Source organism: Bos javanicus, chromosome 10 (genome assembly GCF_032452875.1).
Source record: "Bos javanicus breed banteng chromosome 10, ARS-OSU_banteng_1.0, whole genome shotgun sequence".
Lineage (NCBI taxonomy): Eukaryota > Metazoa > Chordata > Mammalia > Artiodactyla > Bovidae > Bos > Bos javanicus.
In genome coordinates, this window is record NC_083877.1 from 11,975,008 (window position 1) to 11,996,773 (window position 21,766).

Below are 21,766 nucleotides of genomic sequence, written 5' to 3' on the forward strand. Positions count from 1 at the left end.
AGGCTGTAAAAGGCCAGCCTTGGCTCCCTGCTCGGTGGTTAAATATTGCTAACACCAGGAAATAGAGCCCCAGCGTGGGCATAGCACACATCCCCCTGCAATGATGGCGCTCCAGACAGAGGGTCCTCCCCAGCCCGTTCCTCTGGGCTGGCAGGAGGGTTTGGATGTTTTCCTGTTACCTGAGGCCAACAGATAAGAAGGAAAGTATCAGGCTCCTGGTTCTTGCTGACTGTGAAAGTCAGATGGAGCCTGTTTGCCATCAGCGGCCACTCATTCAAGAGGTCAGTCACCCCGGAGTGACAAAGGAGGCTCCAGGCATGGGCGTGTGCTAAATGCAGAGCTCCCAAATGGGCCTGGCTGCCACAGGCTCTGCCGCACTGCCCCCCAGGTGACAGCTATGCAGGAAGCTCCGGTGCAGAGACCAACCAGTGTCCCCTGAAAGGAGGAGGAGGAAGAGAGAAATCAGTGCTGCTCCCGCCAGCAGACCAGACGAGTCCTCAGAACCCGGGACCCAGGGTGAGTGTCTTCAGCCTGCCGCGGGAATGGGGTGGCAGGTGCCAGGTGTTTGGCAGGAATCATGTCCAGGGGCAGGTGGTTAAGCTCTGATTAAAATGCAGGCATCTCATACTGAGTGAAGTAAGTCAGACAGAGAAGGAGAAATACCCTGTGATATCCCTTATCTGTGGAATCTAAAAAGAAATGATACAAATGAACTTACTTACAAAACAAACAGACTCACAGACTGAGAAAACAGAACTTATGGTTGCCCAGGGGAGGGATCGTTAGGGAGTTTGGGATGGACACTGTACACACTGCTATGTTTAAATGGATAACCAACAAAGCCCTACTGTATAGCACAGGGAACTCTGCTCAATGTTATGTGGCAGCCTGGATGTTTGGGGGAGAGTGGATACATGTATATGTATGGCTGAGTTCCTTCTCTGTTCACCTGAAACCGTCACAACATTGTTAATCAGCTATACACCAATACAAAATTAAAAGTTCAAAAGAAAAATAAAAAAGAAAGATAAAAATATAAATAAAGCAGGAATCTCCTGGAGGGGCCTAAGAGCACATGACGACTAAATGCAATACGATATCTTGGATGGGAACCAGAAGCAGGAAAAAGACAATAACAGAAAAGTGAAATGCAAATAAATCATGACATTTAGCTAATAATTTTTTAAAAATTCAGAGATATTACTGCTATACTCTGTAGAAAAAACTGGATAAGTGCTTTGAGGGGAATGTGGACTTTGTTTCTGTAGCATTAACATAGAGAGGGCCAACGTGTATCCATCTTATCATTTTGTTTCATGTGTTGCTATATTTTTATTATAACAATACTATGCATGTTTAAAAACATACATTCCACTGTGGGCATCAGTCCACATGCAGATGTGTACATTTTTTGATTAGTTCCAGTACCACACTGTCTTGATTACTGGGGTTTTAAAGTGAGTCTGGAAGTTGGGTAGCATCAGTGCTCTAACTTTGTTCTTCTCCTTCAATCCTGTGTTGAGTATCCTGGGCCTTTTGCTTCTCCTTATAAACTTGAAATTCAGTTTGTCAATATCCATAAAATAACTTGCTGGGATTTTGATTTGGGCTGCCTGTATCTTTAGATCACATTGGGAAGAACTGACATGTTGATTAGTTCCACTAATTTAACATCCAAAATTGGAATTTTGGTCCAGAAAGGTATAAATACAATTGATACATACTTTTTTTTTAATTGAGGTATAGTTGATTTCAATATTATATGTTTCAGGCGTATAACATAGTGATTCACAATTCTGAAATGTTATACTCTGTTTATAGTTATTATAAACTATTGCCTGCATTCCTTGTGCTGTACAATATATCCTTGTAGCTTATTTATTTCATACATAGTAGTCTGTATCTCTGAATCCCCTACCCCCTCTTGTCCCTCCCTTGCCTTCTTCCCACTAGTAACCACTAGTTTGTTCTCTATATATCTGTGAGTCCGTTTCTTTTCTGTTATAGTCACTAGTTTGTTTTTTAGATTCCATATATAAGTGACACCATACAGTATTTGTCTTTCTTTGCCTGACTTATTTCACTTAGCCTCATACCTCCAAGTCATCCATGCTGTTGCAAATGGCAAGATTTCATTCTTTTTTATGACTGAGTCCATTGTACAGGTGTACCACATCTTTATCCATATCTGTCAATGGACATTTAGGTGGCTTCCATATCTTGACTATTGTAAATAATGCTACTATGAACATCGGAGTGAATGTATCATTTGAATTGGTGTTTTCAATTTCTTTGGCTAATATTTGCATACATTTAAAATACACACAAATATATAAAATATGTGTTTTTAGAATATACATACAAAATATATACATTTTAAAATGTAATTACATGTATCATTTTCACAAAGGTAGTAGGTACTCAGGAGAAATGTATACAGTACTGCTGCTGCTAAGTCGCTTCAGTCGAGTCCGACTCTGTGCGACCCCTGAGATGGCAGCAAACCAGGCTCCCCCCACCCTGGGATTCTCCACGCAAGAACATTGGAGTGGGTTGCCATTTCCTTCTCCAATGCATGAAAGTGAAAAGTGAAAGTGAAGTCGCTCAGTCATATCCGACTCTTAGCGACCCCAAGGACCACAGCCTACCAGGTTCCTCCGTCCATGGGATTTTCCAGGCAAGAGTACTGGAGTGGGGTGCCATTGCCTTCTCCGGTATACAGTACAGAAGTGTTCAAAGTGGATGTCCCATGGGTCTACACCCCAGCCCACTTCCCTAGAGGGAGCTGGTGTTGACATCTCGACCTCCGTGTTCTTTTCTCTGTGGGTGTATATCGGGGGAGGGGGTGCATGTTCCACATATGCAACAAGGGTCTGTGGCCAATATTACCAATTAATCCAGGTATTCCTGCATCTGAGACTAGACAGAAGATCACAACCCTTAACAAGTGCTCTGGAGAAGTTGGAGCTGGAACACAAGATCACATCGATTGGCCATCCCTGTAATTTGTCTTTCCATTATTCAGTGTATATATATATATATATATATATATATATATATATATCCTTCAAATGCATAAGTAGGTAGTGGGCATCTGAGTCTGTGAAACTCTTTAAAAAAAAATCTTTCTTTTTCCCTGACTTCCATCTCTATCTTGGCACATTAGTAGTGTAGTGATGCTTTTGTTGCTAAGTTGTATCTGATTCATGTACAGCCCCATGGACTGTAGCCCTCCAGGCTCCTCTGTCCATGGAATTTCCCAGACAAGCATACTGGAATGGGTTGCCATTTCCTTCTCCAGGGGATCTTCCTGACCCAGGGATCAGATCTGCATCTCCTGCATTACAGGCAGATTCTTCACTACTGAGCCACCTAGGAAGCCCTTGGCATGTGAATGATGACTCATATATGGAAAACTTGGCTCAGTATTATATTTGTATCAAAATATTTTCCTTCAAAATCTGTAGATGTTTGTTCAGTTTTCTCAGAGCATTTAGAGTTGGAGAAAACTCTGACGTCAGTCTTTTTATTAGTACCTTGTTTTTTTGTTTGGCTGCTTGCCATCCAGTTGTTTTTGGATGTTCCTGGCTGAGCCTGCAAAGGCTATTTTGGATTGGACATCAAGAGTTGGGGGGATTCTGAGATGGCCTCTGGCCTCTCTTTGCCTTGTTGTCCTCTTAGCCCTATGACATATTTTCATGACTGGTTTGTTCAAAACCCTTTACTTTGATCTCCACTTCTGACCCCTTTTCCTCCCCTCTCCCTCCCATGCCCATCCCCGCACCAGAGATAATTATCTAATGTGTTGAATGTCTCTTTTTAAAAATATGTCTTTGTAAAATGTGTATTGTTGTTTTGTATGCATGTATTTTGAATTTTCATAAATGGTGTTGCATGCTCCCTTATGATCCTTGGGGATACTTTCAGGATATGAATACACTCAGGAGAAGAACTGCTGGATCATGTGTACACTTACTTTGACTAATGTGCTCTCTAGATGGCTGCCCCAGTCTACACACCCTGGCAGTGCATAAGGCTACAGCCCCAGAACCACACCAACACCTGGCATTATCCACCTTCCAAACTATGCCAGTCTAATAGATGTCAAGTGGTGTTTCATTTCATTTTAATTGTCATTCTTCTCATTTCCAAAGAGTTTAAGCATATTTTCATATGCTTGTTAGCCTTTTGAGTTTCCTATTTTGTAAACTGCCTGTTTATATTATCTATTAGGATTCTAGTCTTTTTCCTGTTGTTAGAATTCTTTGTACATTTTAGATATCAGTTTCTTCTGGGTTTTAAGCATCACAAGTATCTTATCCCAATCAGAAATGTGTTTACTACTGTATTGATAGTATTCTTCATTGAACAGATCATCTTATTTTGATGTAATCAAATTCAACAGTTTTCTGTTGTTATCCAGTGACTTAAGCTTGTATGGTTTTAAGAAGTGCTACCCTACTTCTCGGAGAAGGCAATGGCACCCCACTACAGAACTCTTGCCTAGAAAATCCCATGGACGGAGGAGCCTGGAAGGCTGCAGTCCATGGGGTCGCTGAGGGTCGGACACGACTGAGCAACTTCACTTTCCCTTTTCACTTTCATGCATTGGAGAAGGAAATGGCAACCCACTCCAGTGTTCTTGCCTGGAGAATCCCAGGGACGGGGAGCCTGGTGGGCTGCTGTCTGAGGGGTCGCACAGAGTCGGACACGACTGAAGTGACTTAGCAGCAGCAGCACCCTACTTCTATTAACTTTGCACTTTTTCCTCTTGCATTTAGGCCTTTAATATTGGAGTCTGTTTTTGTGTGTGTTGTTCGTTAGATGTGCATCTGTGCGTGATGTGTGCTAGTTGTGTCCAACTCTTGTGACCCCATGGACTCCAGGCTCCTCTGTCCTTGGATTTCCCAGGCAAGAATACTAGCATGGGTTGCCATTTACACCCCCAGGGGATCGTCCCAACGCAGGAATTGAACCTGCATCTCCTGCATGGGCAGGTGGATTGGAGCCACCTGGGAAACCCCTAGATGTGCAACTGGTCTTCCTTTCTCCATAGAGTGAGCCAGTTTTCCTGACACCATCTACTAAACAATTCCTCCTTTCCCTACTGGTCAGCAGAGCTATCCTTACCTTGGAAATATTAAGTTTCTGCATGAATATAGGTCTCTATGAAATCTCTGTTCCCATGCCTTGGTATAATGACTTGGTTTTATGTCAAAACCACATTTTTTATTATAATACATCTCAACATCTGATGGGGCCAGTCTCCCCTCTTCGTCTTTTTTTCGATGTTTAGGTGCTCAGTTCTGTCTGACTCTGCAGTTTACTTTGTATATATAAATACTAGAATAAGTGTATCAAGGTCCTCAAAAAACATCCAGTTAGAATTTTGGCTGAGATTGCATTGAATTTATAGATTTAGTTGGGGATAACTGATATCTTAGTAAGTTTATCCTGTCTGAAAACATAAATCCCACTCTATTCAGATCATTTATTATTATTATCTTGTTCTAGAGTTAAAAAATGTTCTTCAAGGGACTTCCCTGGTGGTCCAGGAGTTAAGAACTCCATGCTTCCACTGCAGGGGTCACAGGTTCAATCTCTGTTTGGGTAACTAAGATCCTACATGCCCTGCAGCACAGCCCCCACCTCCCAAAAATTCTTCATATGCTACTGTGCTACTGTGGGATGCTGGGATGCTACTGTGAATGATCTTATTTTTATTTAATTTTCCAGTTTCACTAATAATGGGAGAAATACTATTTTGAGCTTGTATATAGGAACTTCAGTGAATGCGTCTATTAGTTCTATTGTTTATTTTTCTAGGTATTAATAGATGATCTTGTCATCTGAAAATTATGAGTTTTAACTCTTTCTTATCAAGTTTTACACTTCCTTTTCTTTCCTTATAGCACTTGTTAGGACCTCTGCTGCTGCTAAGTCGCTTCAGTCGTGTCTGACTCTGTGCGACCCCACAGACAGCAGCCCACCAGGCTCCGCCGTCCCTGGGATTCTCCAGGCAAGAATACCAGAGTGGGTTGCCATTTCCTTCTCCAATGCATGAAAGTGAAAAGTGAAAGTGAAGTCGCTCAGTCATGTCCGACTCTTAGCGACCTCATGGACTGCAGCCTACCATGCTCCTCCGACCTCTAGGACTATATTAAACTGTAATGGTCCAAATTTAACCAGCAGCTACCTTTGTCTGGCACTTCACCATTCTCCACTCTGGGTCCTGGGTATTTTGATATCCAGGAGAGAGACGGTGATAGGCCCAGCCTTCATCCCGTGGGGGAGACAGGCACCTGTGATTGGCCAGCACAGGAAAATCCACTGCTAAGGAAACTTAGTGAAGGAGTGGGTGGACTGCAGACGCTCGAGGGGATGCTCGGCAGGCGAGACTGGAGAGACCCTGCAAGAGTCGGTCCCACAGCCCATCAGTGGCTCAGTCCTTCCCACACCCGTGTCAGTGCTCCTCCCCACGTGTAATGAGTTTTAATAAAGATTTGAGTGGCTCCCACTTCTATGGTCTCTGCTCAGGCCCCACCTGCTCCGGGAGTTCCAGCTATTTCAGTCCTGTAACTTTGGGCCCAGGGAGAGGCAGAGTTTGGGCCCAGGGTTTGGGCAGGGAGGGGAGAGTAAGTTGGGGTGGGATATCCATTCATGCTCCGTTCTTCGTTTCCAGGAGTCTTCAGGCCTTTGCCAAGGGTCATAACCTTAGTAGGCCAGGAAAGCAGCTGGGAGCGAAGGGGTCTGAGAACTTCCTTGTCAGAAACATATCCCAACCAGGAGCAGGGGCATGAACTACAGTGAGAAGCTAACCGGAGCCCTACCCACGACCGAGGTGCCTCTGGAGCTGCTGGAAGAAATGCTTTGGTTTTTCCGAGTAGAGGACGGTAAGCGGCGGGGATGGGTGGTGGGGGTGCGCTCTCCTGGCTGAAGCCCCCATCATGGTCCTCTCCTCCACGGCAGGCTGCACGTTTCCTCCAGGGCAAGAACTGAGGCTGAGGGTCGCACTACCCAGAGGGGCCTGGCTAAACTGCGCTCTCCTTTCCTCGGGTCTGGTCGCTCATTTACTCATCCATCCTGTCATTCACAAATATTTATTAAGTTCCTTCTGTGCACCACGGACTGTTCTCAGCATGGGGGTTACAGAAGTGGAAACACAAAAATCTCTGCCCTCATAGAGCATTCCTTCTAGTGAAAGAGGAAAACCAGCAAATGTCTAAAATGCATAGTGTGCTGGTGAAATGAGTAATAAGGAGAAAATTTAAGCCAGGAAAGGAATAGGAAGTGTGCAGCCATGGAATGTAATGTGGTCAAGGAAGGCCTCCCTCAGAAGCTGATGTTTGAATAAAGGCTTTCAGGAGGTGACAGAATTAGCCATGCAGATTATGTGGGGAAAGGCATTCCTGGTAGAGTGAACAGTAAATGCAAAAGCTCTGAAGCTAGATGCTGCCTCATCTGGGTATGGTATGGACAGATCCTGATTCTCCAAACTCAGATGAGCTACTTTATGTATTATCTGCAGGCAGCTTGTCAAATCTAATTTAACTGCACCCTTTCTTCCCTCCCTCCCTCACTTCTTTCCTCCCTCCCTTGCTTCCTTCTTCCCTTCCTCCCTCCCTTCCTTTCCCTTGTACTGCACTTGGCCAGCCCCTAGCAAAACTCTGAAGATGGTGAAGTTTATCTTCACTACACACCTCCTTTCCCCACTATTATTATCCCACTGCAGTGCTGTCTCCCCCAGGTAGATGAGAACTTCTTTGGAGCAGAGATCTCTTCTCCCCCTATCCCCTACTTTGGACCAGGAGTTCCCTGGCTCATCTTCAGCTTGGTTAGTCTCTCTCTACAATATGTGACCCACAGCAGGGGGAAGCTGATGCTGTGAGTTGGTCTGTTAGGGGCCTGAGGGGCACCCGGCCTGTCCTCAAGGCTCCATCCTGCATGTCCCTCCCCAGCAACTCCTTGGAATTGTTCCATGTTCGTCCTGGCAGCCTTGGTGGTCATAATAAGCTTCATCCTCTTGGGAAGGAACATCCAGGCAAACAGGTGAGGAGCTGGTCTAGGGGTGGTCTCTGAAGGGTGGGGAAATCTAAAGAGGGGTCATCTAGAGACCTTGGCTGTCCACCCTTTGGGTCAACAAAATGCAGCCTGCAGGGTTTTGTTTGTTTGAGAACCCAAAGCTGCAGAAAAACTAGCAGCTATCCCCGATGACCATTCCCTGGCCAGCAAGCAGGGCGGGGGCTGGTGTGTCTCAGAAATCAGGATCACTGGCTCTGGAGTCATACAGGCTGGGTTCAGATTCCAGTTCTGCCACTCACTAGCTGGGCAAGACACGCAGTACCTCCAGGCTGGCTTCTCCTTCTATAAATGGCAACCGTGATGGATTCTTTCCTTGTAGGATTGTGGGGAGTGCTCAGTGGGGGCTTTTGCAGAATTAGGGATGTGGTTACATGGGAAAACCTTGTGCTACTCCAAGGCCAAATGCAGGGCATGGATAGAGACCTGAGATTACTTGGGACTCCTGGGTAATTCTGACATTTTTATGACAACAATACTCCTTAACCCTGGATGAACAAACAAATCACCTGCGGAAGAATGTTAAACACAAGATTCTAATGCAGAGGGTCTGCGGGGGAGGGGACCTGGGCACTGGCATTTTGTTAAACTCTCTGGATGAGTCCAGGACTAACTTTTGAAAGCTCCTTGAGGGCGGGAACTACATTTGACTCAACTTTGCTTCCCCAAGCAACTGGCCCAGTGTCAGATTCTAGAAGTTATTCAACAAATAATTGGTTCACTCATTCCTTCATTCATTCAATAATTACTATATCCTAGTAACTAGCAGTGGGAGAAGGCAATGGCACCCCACTCCAGTACTGTTGCCCAGAAAATCCCATGGATGGAGGAGCCTGGTAGGCTGCAGTCCATGGGGTCGCTAAGAGTCAGACATGACTGAGGGATTTCACTTTCACTTTCCACTTCCATGCATTGGAGAAGGAAATGGCAACCCACTCCAGTGTTCTTGCCTGGAGAATCCCATGGACGGAGAAGCCTGGTAGGCTGCAGTCTATGGGTCTCACAGAGTCGGACACGACTGAAGCGACTTAGCAGCAGCAGCAGCAGTAACTAGCAGTAACTTTTAAACAGTAATACTGAGAATCCCTCCTCAGATCTGTATCATGGTTTGCAATTTTGAAGGCACCTTCACATTCTCTCACTTGATCAAACCAGCCCTGTAAAGTGGGGCTGGCACAAGTTACTTAGTCCCATTGTACAGATTAAGCTCACTGAGGATCCATGGAAGGATTGGCCAACGTCCAAGCTCTTCTTCCTATGCTGTATCTTATGTCATCTATGAATCCTCCTCATAGTTTTGATATAAAGCCAGAAAGAAAGAACTCAGTTATTTCATTCACATCAGTAACTAGTCGTTATGAACTGCTACAGCTCAGTCATCATTCATTCCACAGAATAAGCCGAGCACTGCTGTGGGCCAGGTTCTATGCCGAGAATGGGGACCACAGGGCTAGACAAGATAGATTCAGCCTCGGTCTTATGGAGTTGACAGTTTGGTAGGGAGACAACTGTAGTTGAGAATGACAGGTGATGACTGTGGGATATACAGAGGTGGGATCTAGGGACTTGAGGGCAAAAAAGAGATGGAGGCTGTGCTGACCAAGGGACAGCACACCCCAAGCTCAAGGGAGGAGCAGGAGGGCCCAGGGGGCTGTAGTGTGGACTCTGGGGGCGGGAGGAAAGGGAGGTCAAGGGGCAGCAGGGCCCAGAGTGTACACTCCCTGGGGGCTCCCTAAGGAGTTTTCAGGTTCTAGCTCATGGGCACTGGGGAGCCAGAGAAGAGCTTTGTACAGGGACATGAAAGGTTTATGTTTTAGTGAGATCAGTCTGCTAGAAGGACCCAGAGGGGTAGTGCCTCTGAGAAAGTGAATTTTCCTCTCTCAGACTGTCAGGAAGCATCCACCTCGGCAAAGTCACCTCGGAGACAAGGCAGCTGTCCTCAGGAGCAGCAGACAGTTCCCCATCTGACTGTGACCCAAACAGATTATCTGGGCAGTCAGCTCAAACCCTGGTGGGGTCTCTCCACTAGGAGATCTAGGGGTGGGGACTTGGAGTAGAACCACCTCAGAGGGAAGATGTTTGGGTAAGTTACTGGTAGGAAGGCTGGATCTTGGATGCCAGGTTCCAGAAGTGGGCAGTGGGGAGCCAGTGAAGGTACTTGAGCTGAGGACTCTGGAATCATGGCTGGTGTGTGTGGGCCGGTTTGGAGACATAAGCACCTAGAGGCAGAAGGATTAGGTAGGAATTTCCATCTAGGGATGGAGTGGAGTGAGGGTAGGGATGGGGTATAAGGACTATACTAAGCAGGATGAGAGTATAGCTTGGTGAAAAGAACACAGGACTGGGAGTCAGGAGAGAAATGCATGACCCAGGCACATGCTCCTCAGGCCCCTCTGAGATATTATGTCACTTGCAAGAGAAGCAACAGTAGCTGAGTTCACGGATGGCACTGCGGGTTTGGTAAGATGATTCATGGAGAAGTCTAAGATGTTTCTCTGCCAAAAACCTATCAAACCATTTCAGCTTTCTCCCCAGACTGTTTCCAGAACTGTGTACTGGATCTACCCCCTCAAACTTGCTAACCCACTTGGGAGCCCCAACGACTGCTCCAACCACTAGATACCCCCATACAGGGAACCCACAATCAATAGTGTTTCTCTCCTCCTAGAAATCAAAAGAAGCTGCCACCGGAAAAACAAACTCCAGAAGTCCTGTACTTGGCTGAGGGTGGAAACAAAGATGACAAGAACCTGACCATCCTAACAGAGACTTTGCTCTCTGAAAAGCCAACTTTGGCCCAGGGAGAAATGGAGGCAAAATGCAGTGATGTGCCGCGGGTCCATCTTCCAGACCCACAAGAACCTGAAAGCTAGTCAGGGTGCAGGGCAGTGCCCCCGGAGTGTTCGCAGACAGAGTGAGTGAACTGCAATCAAACTAAAACCCTGTTTTGAAAAAAATGAACAAAATCTTTTTATTAAAATGCTTCTGGATGTGGGCAGTTGGAATTGCATAGTTTGTTCAAATGGCAGTGGGCCACACAGAAGTGGCTTGGAGTGAAAGTGCGAAATCCAGAGCCAGCTTGTGGGTCAGGAAGCCTGGTCAGACTCCTCACATGGTCTTGAGGAGTTCCCAGCCTCCCTCTGACCTCGGCTTCTCCATCTGTAGAATGTGGCTGAAGCCTGGGCTGGAGCTCCTGTTTTCAATCCAAGCTCCTGGAAGGGCTGAGTAAGGAAGGGGCAGGGTTCTGGGCTCAGAATTCCTTTCCCCTCCCTTCCCTCCATCTGATCCACCAGGGAAGCCCTGGACAGAGGAGCCTGGTGGGCTACAGTAGATACAGTCGCACAGAGTCGGGCACGACTAAAGTGACTTAGCATGTATACACTCCCTTCCCTCCACTGCAGCCCTCTCCTTTACCTGCTGATCTGCCGAGGGTCCATGAAAGACTTCCTCTGGGCCAGGGGCCCTGCGGTAAACAGAGCTAGAAAACTATGAAAGCCCCTGCCTCTGAGACCTTTCTCTTACTAACCATGGGATCCCAAAGGATCCTGTGTGTGAGCCACCATGCTGCAGTACAAACTGGGATGGCAACCCCAAATAATTTATGCAAAATTTATGAACCCAAAATGCTGTAGGTTCTATCTTCCAAAAGGGGACTTTGAACACACAGACCCGTTGCCAAAGATCCTAGGTCCTGCCATCCCAGACTAGAGACAGAATACGCAGAACACTGTTTCTCCTTACTGGATGCCTGGTACACCCAGTGTGGGGTCCCTGGAGTCCTGGGTGATTGTCATTGGAGAAGATGACTTTGTTCTGCAGTTTTGATCAGTCACCTTGAGAAGCCTGGTCCTGAGGGTCTGTGGACAGAGTCCTTGATTTAAGGTTGGAAAATACAGGGGCCCTGCCTCCTGGAGAAATACCCCGGAGGCTCCCCGCACTGGCCAGCCTGCAGCACTTTCCCTCCACCTTCACTGAGAGGCAGAGCACTGGAAATAGCCCTTCCCCAGACAGCTTTGCTTCTCACAGGCTGAGTAGGATTTCTCAACTAGATTTTACTTGAGTAAACTGTGGGGTTTGTGGCCTGGGGGTTCTGCGAGGTCAGAAGACAAGGGGAGGGTCAGGCTCCAGCCCTGCAAAACCTGCCCCTGCCCTGCCCTGCCCATCCACCAGGAGGTGCTGGGACTTCAGGGTGGGCTGCTCTCAAGCCTCATGAAGGCCTCATGAAGCTGTCCACCCAGAGCCATCCCCTAGGGGCCACATCAGGCCTGGCTGTAGCTGGAGCAGGAAAGGGGATGATGGCACCATGACGGATGTTGCCATTTTCTTCCATTTCCGGCTGACCCCAGGTCTCCACGTTGTCACAGTGGTGTTTCCTTCAGGGTGAGGGATACAGTGGTTACCATGGAAACTAAGGCCTGGAGGGAACAGGAGCAGCATTCCTGTCCGTCCCTACGGCTCCTACAGTGATCTGGGTGTCAGGGACACTGTCTGGCGCTGGAGGAGGGGTCAGCTGTCTGCCGGACGGTGAGGGCTACTATTCCATCAGAAGGAAAGCCAGTGGTGAAAAGCCAGCCCCTGCCCGGCAGACCTCCCAATGCCGAGCTTGGGATCCTGAGCAGGGGCCTCAGAAGATCTTGAAGCCCTTCAATAGTGTCAGGGTGGGTGCCTTGCGCTTGCTCTGAGCCCGGGATGACTTCACAGTGACCAGCTTGGCCTGTGCCACAGCAGGCATCTCCTTCAGGCTGGTGGTAGAAAGTGTGTTGAAGGTGCAGCTGGCCAGCCCGTGGCGGGCTGTGAGTGGGGCCTGGTGATGCACAGCTCTCTCCTCCGAGATGAAGAGCGGCCTGGCCAGGGAGTTCTTCTCCAGCTCCCGCCGCGCCTCCCGTACTGCCTCATGGAAGACGTGCTGCACATGCTCAAAGTCCAGGCAGGCAGAGACCTCGAAAAACAGGCACCCGAACCTGCCCGCCAAGGCGGCGCCCTCTGCCTGGGTGACCTGCCTGGCGAGGAAGCAGGGGGAGTCAGGGTCAGGAGCATCCGAGTCAGGCAGGCCTGGCCCTACTCCTGGCTCCTCACTTACCAGCTCCATGACCTGGAGCCATCTTCATCGCTCTGAGGCTCAGTTTTACTCATCAGTAAAATGGGAGAATGACAGCTGCCTCTCAGGGTTGTTCAGATTAAGAAAGACGATTTGTGTCAAGGGCCGAGCACAGTCCCTGCTCACTAAATGGCAGCTGATGTCACCTAAGCCAGAATGTCAGAACGAGGCTCAGGGGAAGGGAGAAGCTGGCCCAAAGTCCCTGGCTAGACCCTGCCAGTGGCCAGAGGAAGATGGCCACTCTCAGCCCCATGTCTCCTCAGCTCATTTCCTTGGTCAGGAAATGAGCCGCCCTCAGCCCTGGGGTGTGGATTAAGCTCTGGAGAGAGGTGGTGGTTTGGTCAGAAGGATGTGAGACCACGGTGTCTACAGAGGCCTGGTGGGCTATGGTCGTGACTCAGGACGCCTGTGGTCGGCAGAGCTCTCAGGGCTCATGGGAACTTTTGTCTGCCTGCCCAGAGACAGCAAGGGTGACAACACAAGAGAGGGAGCAGCACCTATTCCCACTTTATCCTGTACCCCCTCCCATGATGGTGGGATCGTGTATTTGTAACCACCTCCCATGATGGTGGGATCATGTATTTGTAACCACCTCCCATGATGGTGGGATCATGTATTTGTAACCACCTCCCATGATGGTGGGATCATGTATTTGTAACCACCTCCCATGATGGTGGGATCATGTATTTGTAACCACCTCCCATGATGGTGGGATCGTGTATTTGTAACCACCTCTCATGACTTAGCAGCAGCAGCAGCAGCTCATGACGGTGGGATCAAGTATTTGCAACCACCTCTCATGAACTGTATAAAAGGTCAAAAAATTATGATGCCACAAGATGAGTCCCTCAGGTCTTAAAATGCCCAATATGCTACTGGGGAAGAGTGAAAAAGACTCACCAATATCCCCAGAATGAATGAAGTGACTGGGACAAAGCAGATATGACACTCAGTTGTGAATGTGTCTGGTGATGAAAGTAAAATCTGATGATGCAAAGAACAGTATTATATAGGAACCTGGAATGTTAGTTAGGTCCATGAATCATGGAAAATTGGACGTGGTCAAGCAGGAGATGGAAGAATAAACATTTACATCCTAGGAATCAGCAAACTAAAATGGATGGGAATGGGCAAATTCAGATAACCATTGTATCTACTACTGTTGGCAAGAATCCCATAAAAGAAATGGAGTAGCCCTCATAATCAACAAAAGAGTCTGAAATACAGTACTTGGGTGCAACCTCAAAAATGACAGAATGGTCTCAGTTCATTTCAAGGCAAGCCATTCAACATCACAATAATCCAAGTCTATGCCCCTACCACCGATGCCGAAGAAGCTGAAGTTGATCATTTCTATGAAGACCTAGAAGACCTCCTCGAACTAACACCTAAAAAATATGTTCTATTCATCATCAGGGATTGGAATGCAAAACTAGGTAGTCAAGATATACCTGGAGTAACAGGCAAGTTTGGCCTTGGAGAACAAAATGAAGCAGGGCAAAGGTTAACTGAATTCTGCCCAAGAGAATGCATCAGTCATAGCAAATACTTTTTCAACAACACAAGAGATGACTTTACACATGAACATCACCAAATGGTCAATACCAAAATCAAATCAATTATATTCTTTGTAGCCGAAGATGGAGAAGCTGTATACAGTCAGCAAAAAACAAGACCTGGAGCTAACTGTGGCTCAGATCACCAGCTTTTTATAGCAAACTTCAGGCTTAAACTAAAGAAAACTGGGAAAAACACCAGGCCAGCCAGATATGACTTAAATCAAATCCTATATGAATTTGCAGTAGAGGTAACGAACAGATTCAAGGAACTAGATCTAGATAACAGTGTGCCTGAAGAACTATGGACAGAGGTCCATAATATTGTACAGGAGGCAGTGAACAAAACCATCCCAAAGAAAAAGAAAAGCAAGAAGGCAAAGTGACTATCTGAGGAGGATTTAGGAATAGCGGAAGAACAAAGAGAAGCAAAAAGCAAGGGAGAGACGTACATCCAATTAAACTCAGAGTTTCAAAGAATAGCTAGAAGGGACAAGAAGGCCTTCTTCAATGAACAGTGTTTAACAATTGAAGAAAACAACAAAAGGGGAAAGATGAGAGATCTCTACAGGAAAATTGGAAACATCAAGGGAGTTTTTTGCCCAAAGAATCAAGATAGGAGAGGGAAACATCAACAGCCTCAGATATGCAGATGATACCACTCTAACGGCAGAAAGCGAAGAGGAACTAAAGAGCCTCTTGATGAGGGTGAAGGAGGACAGTGAAAGAGCCGGCTTGAGATTAATATTAAAAACACTAAGATCATGGCATCCGCCCCCATTACTGCATGGCAAATACAAGGGGAAAAGTTGAAGTAGTGACAGATTTCCTCTTCTTGGGCTCCAAAATCACTGTGGATGGTGACTGCAGCCATGAAATCAGAAAATGACTGCTTCTTGGCAGGAAAGCGATGACAAACCTAGACAGTATGTTGAAAAGCAGAGATATTACTCTGCCAACAAAGGTCCAATAGGTCTTTTATCAAGGCTATGGTCTTCCCAGTTGTCACATACAGTTGTGAGAGCTGGACCGTAAAGAAAGAAGAACACCAAAGAATTGATGCCTTCAAACTGTGGGGCTGGAGAAGCCTCCTGAAAGTCCCGTGGACAGCAAGGAGATCAAACCAGTCAATCTTAAGGGAGATCAACCCTGAATATTGGGGAGGTAGGAGGGAGGAGGGTTCAGGATGGGGAACACATGTATACCTGTGGCGGATTCATTTCGATATTTGGCAAAACCAATACAATATTGTAAAGTTTAAAAATAAAATAAAATTTTTTAAAAAAGCTATATGATGATAAAAAAAAATTTTTTTTAATAAAATAGAAAAAAAAAAAAAAGACTGATGCTGAAGCTCCAGTATTTTGGTCATCTGTTGTGAACAGATAACTCACTGGAAAAGTCCCTGATGGTAGGGAAGAATGAGGGCAGGAGAAGAAGGTTTCAGAGGATAAGATGGCTGGACGGCATCACCGATGCAATGAACATGAACTTGGGCAAACTCCAGGAGATGGTGAGGGACAGGGAGGCCTGGCGTGCTGCAGTTCATGGGGTCTCAAAGAGTCAGACACAACTGGATGACTGAACAACAACTCATAACAGTGGAATCAAGTATTTGTAACCACCTCTGTTGATGGTGGGATCGAGTATTTGTAACTTTCAGGAAGGTCCTGAGAGCATGGACATCAGATGAGAGAAAAATACTGGCCCTTTGGTAGACCAGATGTCCAGAAGAGATGCGGTAGGGGCAATCCCTAAAGGCTGGAGATTAAAGTTTCAATGGCCAAATCCCACTGCTGAGTGGCCTCACCCACCATCCATGAGGACAAAGCCTGTGAGGTTAGAGGAGACCCCAGGGCAAGTATGGAGGGAAAAGATTTCTGAGCCAAGGGTAATCTAGCAGAAGCAAGGGCTAGAAGCAGGTTAGCCCATCAGACAGGGAGAGCATCTAGGACAAAAAGGGTCAGGGCAGAGCACAGAATCCATTCCCCACCCAAGGCTGGTGTCCTGTCAGTTCAGTTTCCTGAGGAGCTCCTTTTGAAAGAATACTTTGTATTACATGCATCTGTGATGAACTTGAATCTGAAACTTTGTCATTGTGGGGCTTGAATAATGAGCTTTCAGAAACAACGACCCCACGTGCCCATGCAGGTGTGTGAATGGCTGACCCAGCATGTAACATTATTACCCTTTTTGCTTATTTTGGCATAGCCTAGCAAAAATGGTATCAGTGGTTTGGGAACCACTGCCCTAACCCACATTTTACCCTTCAGCTGCAAGACAATCATGGGAGACACTGGCCACTGCTCAGCAAAAGTTAGATTGACTGTGCCTGTCAAATCCTGACCTACCAACCTCGGGACTCAACCAAAGAAGGAAATGGGGACAAATCATCATGACTCCTTCTTAGGGAACTGGTGCTGCTTTGCTCTTTGCTCCCAAACCACTTTCAGACAATCCCTTGGGCAAATATTGGGACCAAAATAGTGGCCTAGTTTTTTCCTTCATATTTAAAACTGGTTTATTCTCAATACAGTCTTCTGATTCCTCCTCTAGGTTCTGGGGGCTCTTTGACTCCACAAAGACTACCTTTTGGCTTTAAGTTCACACAACTTCCCTCATTCCCTGAGATGGAATCTGTCTGGATGTGAGGGCATGCCTGCCTTTGAAGGCTCCTCCTGTGAATCTCTTTCATGAGACCACATCTCTTTTCCCCACTGCCCATCAGCTCTGGTCTATATTAAGCATCCCCGCCTTTCTAACACCAGTCAATGGGCCTTTGGCATCTGGGAAGCAGGGGTGACTGGCCTTGAGGAGGGAGGGGGGAGGAAGGCTGCCCCACCTCCCAGGTAGACCGGCCACAGGGATGGACGTCTGTGCTGGAGAGGGCCAATGGAGTCACTTATCAGGTGAAGGCATCATAGTCTCAAACACCTCAGGGGCCAGGCAGGCAACTTGGATGTGTGGGGAGGGGTAAGCCATGGGGACTGTGAGGCCTGTGGTCAGCTGGAGGGAGCACACCCCGCCCTAAAGCATTCCAGTTCCAGGTCTTTTAAAACACTGTGCTGGCCAAACAAAATATGACTGCAGTACTCAGTGGTCATCTGCCCCCTGGCCCAGTCTGTGGCCTTTGATTGAAGTCCAGCCCTTTCTAAGAGACTCCTGCCCTCGGCACAGCCAACGGTGGGAGTGAGCCTGGGGACCTCACTTGGGGTAGGTGAGAGCTGGCTGAACCAGAGCAGACTGGCCTGACTCAGGCTGCCTATCAGAGCCTCTCTCTCCAGAACTGGAATTGGGCCCTGGATGACCAGCCAGCTGCAGGGTGTGGAAACAGAAGGTCATATAGTCTCAGGCAAGAAAGGGTGAAGCCAAGAGAAACCTCAGAGGCCTGGGAAGATGGAAGGAGTGGCCTCTCTTCCAACCTTCAGGGTCCAGCCCCTGTGCAGCCTGGATGCCTTTCCCTTCCTGCCCGGCACTGCCTGGAAGACCTGCCCACGCTGTACCCTTACGACATGCCCCCTCCCTTCCACCTACGTCGGAGGGGATCACTCTTCTTAGCAGCCAAATACTCCCTGAAGATGACACTTCCTAGATGAAGAAAGTGAGCTCCAGGCTGTGGGACAAAGTGCGTGCTCACCTGTACTGGGCCATGTCCAGCTTGTTGCCCAGCAGCAGAGCCGGGAAGCTGCGTTGCGTCTCCTTTGCGTGCAAAGCTAGCAGCTCCAGGTAGCTGCTGCTGCCCTCAAAGCTCTGGCGGCTGTCGACGCTGTACACCACCAGAAAGGCGTGGGCCCAGTTCAGGTAGCGCTCACAGTTCCTGGGGGTGTCCTGGGACAAAGCAGGCAGCCTCAGTCAGGGGCAGAACAGACGTGGGTAAAGGACTTCACCTGAAGCTGCCTCTCCCCGCCTCCCTGCTCCCCGGGTCTTTGTACATTGTTCCCCAGCAGGGCCCTTTTCAAAGGGGCACTTGAGTGTGGATTTGGCTTGATGTGAAAGGAGACATTGTCTCTGAGCCTCACTCCCACCACCCAACCACAGACTGGGAGACCTTGGCCTCTGGGGCATAGAGCCAAGATTCTGGCATGGCCCTTACTGAGACCTGGCTGTGCCTGGGCACTGCTGATTTGGGGTCAGGTTCATGGTGCCCCTTTAGATTCTGAGAAGAACTGGCATCGGGCCTTGGTAGGGGGTGGTGAGAACATAGGAAGATGTATGTACTGGGTAGGGAGTGGGAGTTGGGGTCAGAGGGGCATCTGTAAACACATGTGTGCACCTGTGAACACAGGCACCAAACCCCGGAGCACAGGATCTCAGAACTGACACCGGCAATCATCAGTTCTCCCCAGGCCCTGTCCTATCCCTTCTCATTTGGCAAATCAATGGATTCAGGCCCAGAGAGGTCAGCACCTCAGGGACACACAACAGATTGGGGCTGAAAAGGTTTACAGATTCCCATCCTAGGCTCCCACTCTGGAAGCAGGATTCCTCCAGAGGCTGCATGGGTTCTCAGCTCCTCAGGGGTAACGGGGGTGGGTAATGTTACCAGGTCTGCAGTGTCCATGACCCTCAGGTGGACAGGCTGGTGGTCCACGGTCTCCTCGGAGCTGTAGGTGTCCTCTGTAACAGACGGTCAGCCCAGTCAGAGGCAGGCCGGCCACTCCGGGGTGAGCTAGGTTTGACTCCCAGCTTGCCTTTCTGCTTGATCTTGTGCACCCCTGGGGGGCTGGCTCTGGGGCTGGCTGAGCTGGGACCACAGGAGAAGACCTTGGCTCTCACCCACATAGAGGACACGGGCAGAACCTCCCACCAAGGAGATGCTGCTGCACCTCTCAGGGCTCAGAGCATCAGAGGTCACTCACAGAACATGCCACAGGGGACGGGACTGTGTGCTGGGCCCACCCACCATGCCTGCAGAAGGAGGTGTGCGCTCCTGGGCCCAGTGAGCGGCAGAGGCTTCGGGAACTACACTGCTAGCCCCTTCCTCCTGATCCCCAAGCTTCTCCACCCTCTTCTCCTAGCACAGTACCTCGACCACAGGAAGCCCCTCAGGGACGGTCAGGACAATCCTCTCGCACTCAGTAGGGGAAGGGACATGAAAGGAGAAACACACAACCTGATTGAGGCTGGGGAATCAGATCTTGTTTAGAAGTTCCAAGGAAGTTTTACACATAATCTTTGTCAAAATAAATGCAGAGGAATCTAGCAGAGTTGAAAGTTTTAGGTTGGAGATATGGAAATCAAACCCAGTGTCAGCTACTTTTAAGCTGTGTGGCTTGGCCAAGTCTTTTCAACATTTTGAGGCTGTTTTCTAATTTTAAAATAAGGATAACATGGGACTTCCCTGGTAGTCCAGTGGCTAGGGGGCCTGGGTTTGACCCTTGGTCAGGAAACTAGATCCCACATGCCACATCTAACACCTGGCTCAGCCAAATAAAAAAATTTAAAAGTAAATAGGGATAACATGACGGAGAAGGTGATGGCACCCCACTCCAGTACTCTTGCCTACAGAATCCCATGGACAGAGGAGCCTGGTGGGCTGCAGTTCATGGGGTCGCGAAGAGTCGGACACGACTGAGCGACTTCCCTTTCGCTTTTCACTTTCATGCATTGGAGAAGGAAATACCCACTCCAGTATTCTTGCCTGGAGAATCCCAGGGACGGGGGAGCCTGGTGGGCTGCCATCTATGGGGTCACACAGAGTTGGACACAACTGAAGTGACTTAGCAGCAGCAGCAGCAGCAGGGATAACATGATAACACTGGCTAACAGTTTTCAAGTTTTAACTCTGTGTCAGGCACTGTGGTAAAGACTTGTCCCTACGCCATCTCAAAGGGCTGTGGGAGGACTGGATGGGCCCCTAGGCACATACCTGGCCCTCCACAAATGCCTGGGAAAGGATGCTGGGGACATGATGCTCCAAAGTTTCCAGGGCAGGTTCACATTCCTAGGTGATGTTTTTTTTAACTTTTTATTTTGAAATAATTTTTGACTCATGTAGAAGTTGCAAAACAGTACACAGAGTTCCTGTGTACCCTATCCCCCACCTCTCCCCACAGTGTTAGCCCCTTACATAACCATAGTACAAGGATCAAAACTAGGAAACTGACTTTGGTGCCATACTATGAGCTGAACCACTGATCTTATTTGGATTTCAAATTCGTTTTTTTTTTTTTTTCCCAAAGTTCTCATGACCTCAAACCTGAGAAAGAGTCAAGTGGCCGGGCCTGCAAAGAGGACCTCACTGTCACAGACAATTGCTCTCCCCACCCCCAAATTTCCCCTGTGCCACTGGCCCACATGTGGGGTGCACTTGGCCCTCACCTTTCCCTGGGGGGGCCCTGGGCCCCCAGATGACCCCAAAGAAGAACCCTCTGGGCAGAACTGGGGTCCTCTCTGCCTTGCTGGCAGAATCCACTGTGAGAATAGTCCCCCCCAACTCTGGCGGAATTCACAAACACTTCTCTCTGAGGGTCACTGGCAGACAAGCCAGGCCTGGACACACGCCAGGCCCACTAGCAGCCAGCAGAAATTGCAGACAGCTCCCATCCCCAGCCTGCTGTGGGGACTTGGATAAATAGCCGCTCTTATTCAAAGACAAAAAAAAAAAAAAATCTAATGGAAAATATGCCCCAAATGTTTAACTATATTTGGTGCAAGAAGAGTGGATGCCTACGTCTCGTTCAGATTTGTCTTTATTTTCCTGCCAGAGTTGTCTGATGCATGCCTTTTAGGTGCTTCCCAAGTCCTGGGCCCAAGGAGGCACCGTTGCTGTGCCCAGCCTGGGGGGAAATATTAGCCCAGGCTTGGTCTACTGTAGCCCCGTACAACACGATAGCCTTCTGAGATTCCTGTTAGCTCTGCTGAAGAGAGATGACAAGGAGCTGAGACCCAGAGGAGAGAACTCGGTCACAGGCACGCAGCACCCTACCAGAAACAACGTGAACTCAGGGCTCCACGGTGAGACCCTCTCATGCCCTCTGTTCAGTGGACCCGCCAGTCCTCCAGCTCTGACTGGGCAGAGCAGAAGCTGCCC

At 48.2% G+C, this 21,766-nt stretch overlaps 2 protein-coding genes across 3 annotated transcripts in view; one reads left to right on the forward strand and one right to left on the reverse strand.

The window, feature by feature from the left end:
- On the forward strand, positions 1-11,074 carry SLC51B (SLC51 subunit beta). 2 transcript variants are annotated; one of them, XM_061430085.1, is made up of 5 exons: positions 1-516; positions 5,913-6,033; positions 6,683-6,893; positions 7,959-8,049; positions 10,748-11,074. In XM_061430085.1, the coding sequence occupies exons 3-5, from the start codon at positions 6,797-6,799 to the stop codon at positions 10,950-10,952; spliced, it is 393 nt and encodes a 130-aa protein (XP_061286069.1). In that variant the 5' UTR covers positions 1-516; positions 5,913-6,033; positions 6,683-6,796; the 3' UTR covers positions 10,953-11,074. The 2 variants fall into 2 exon arrangements, with proteins under 2 accessions (XP_061286069.1, XP_061286070.1); XM_061430086.1 differs by lacking the exon at positions 5,913-6,033.
- Positions 11,025-21,766, reverse strand: part of RASL12 (RAS like family 12) — a 17,079-nt gene continuing 6,337 nt past the window's right edge. Inside the window, exons 3-5 of the mRNA XM_061430084.1 lie at positions 19,277-19,350; positions 18,371-18,561; positions 11,025-13,079 (exon numbers count right to left, since the gene is read on the reverse strand). Of these exons, the coding sequence (XP_061286068.1) occupies positions 12,704-13,079; positions 18,371-18,561; positions 19,277-19,350 (641 nt within the window). The 3' untranslated portion in view covers positions 11,025-12,703. The remainder of the gene's footprint in view (positions 13,080-18,370; positions 18,562-19,276; positions 19,351-21,766) is intronic.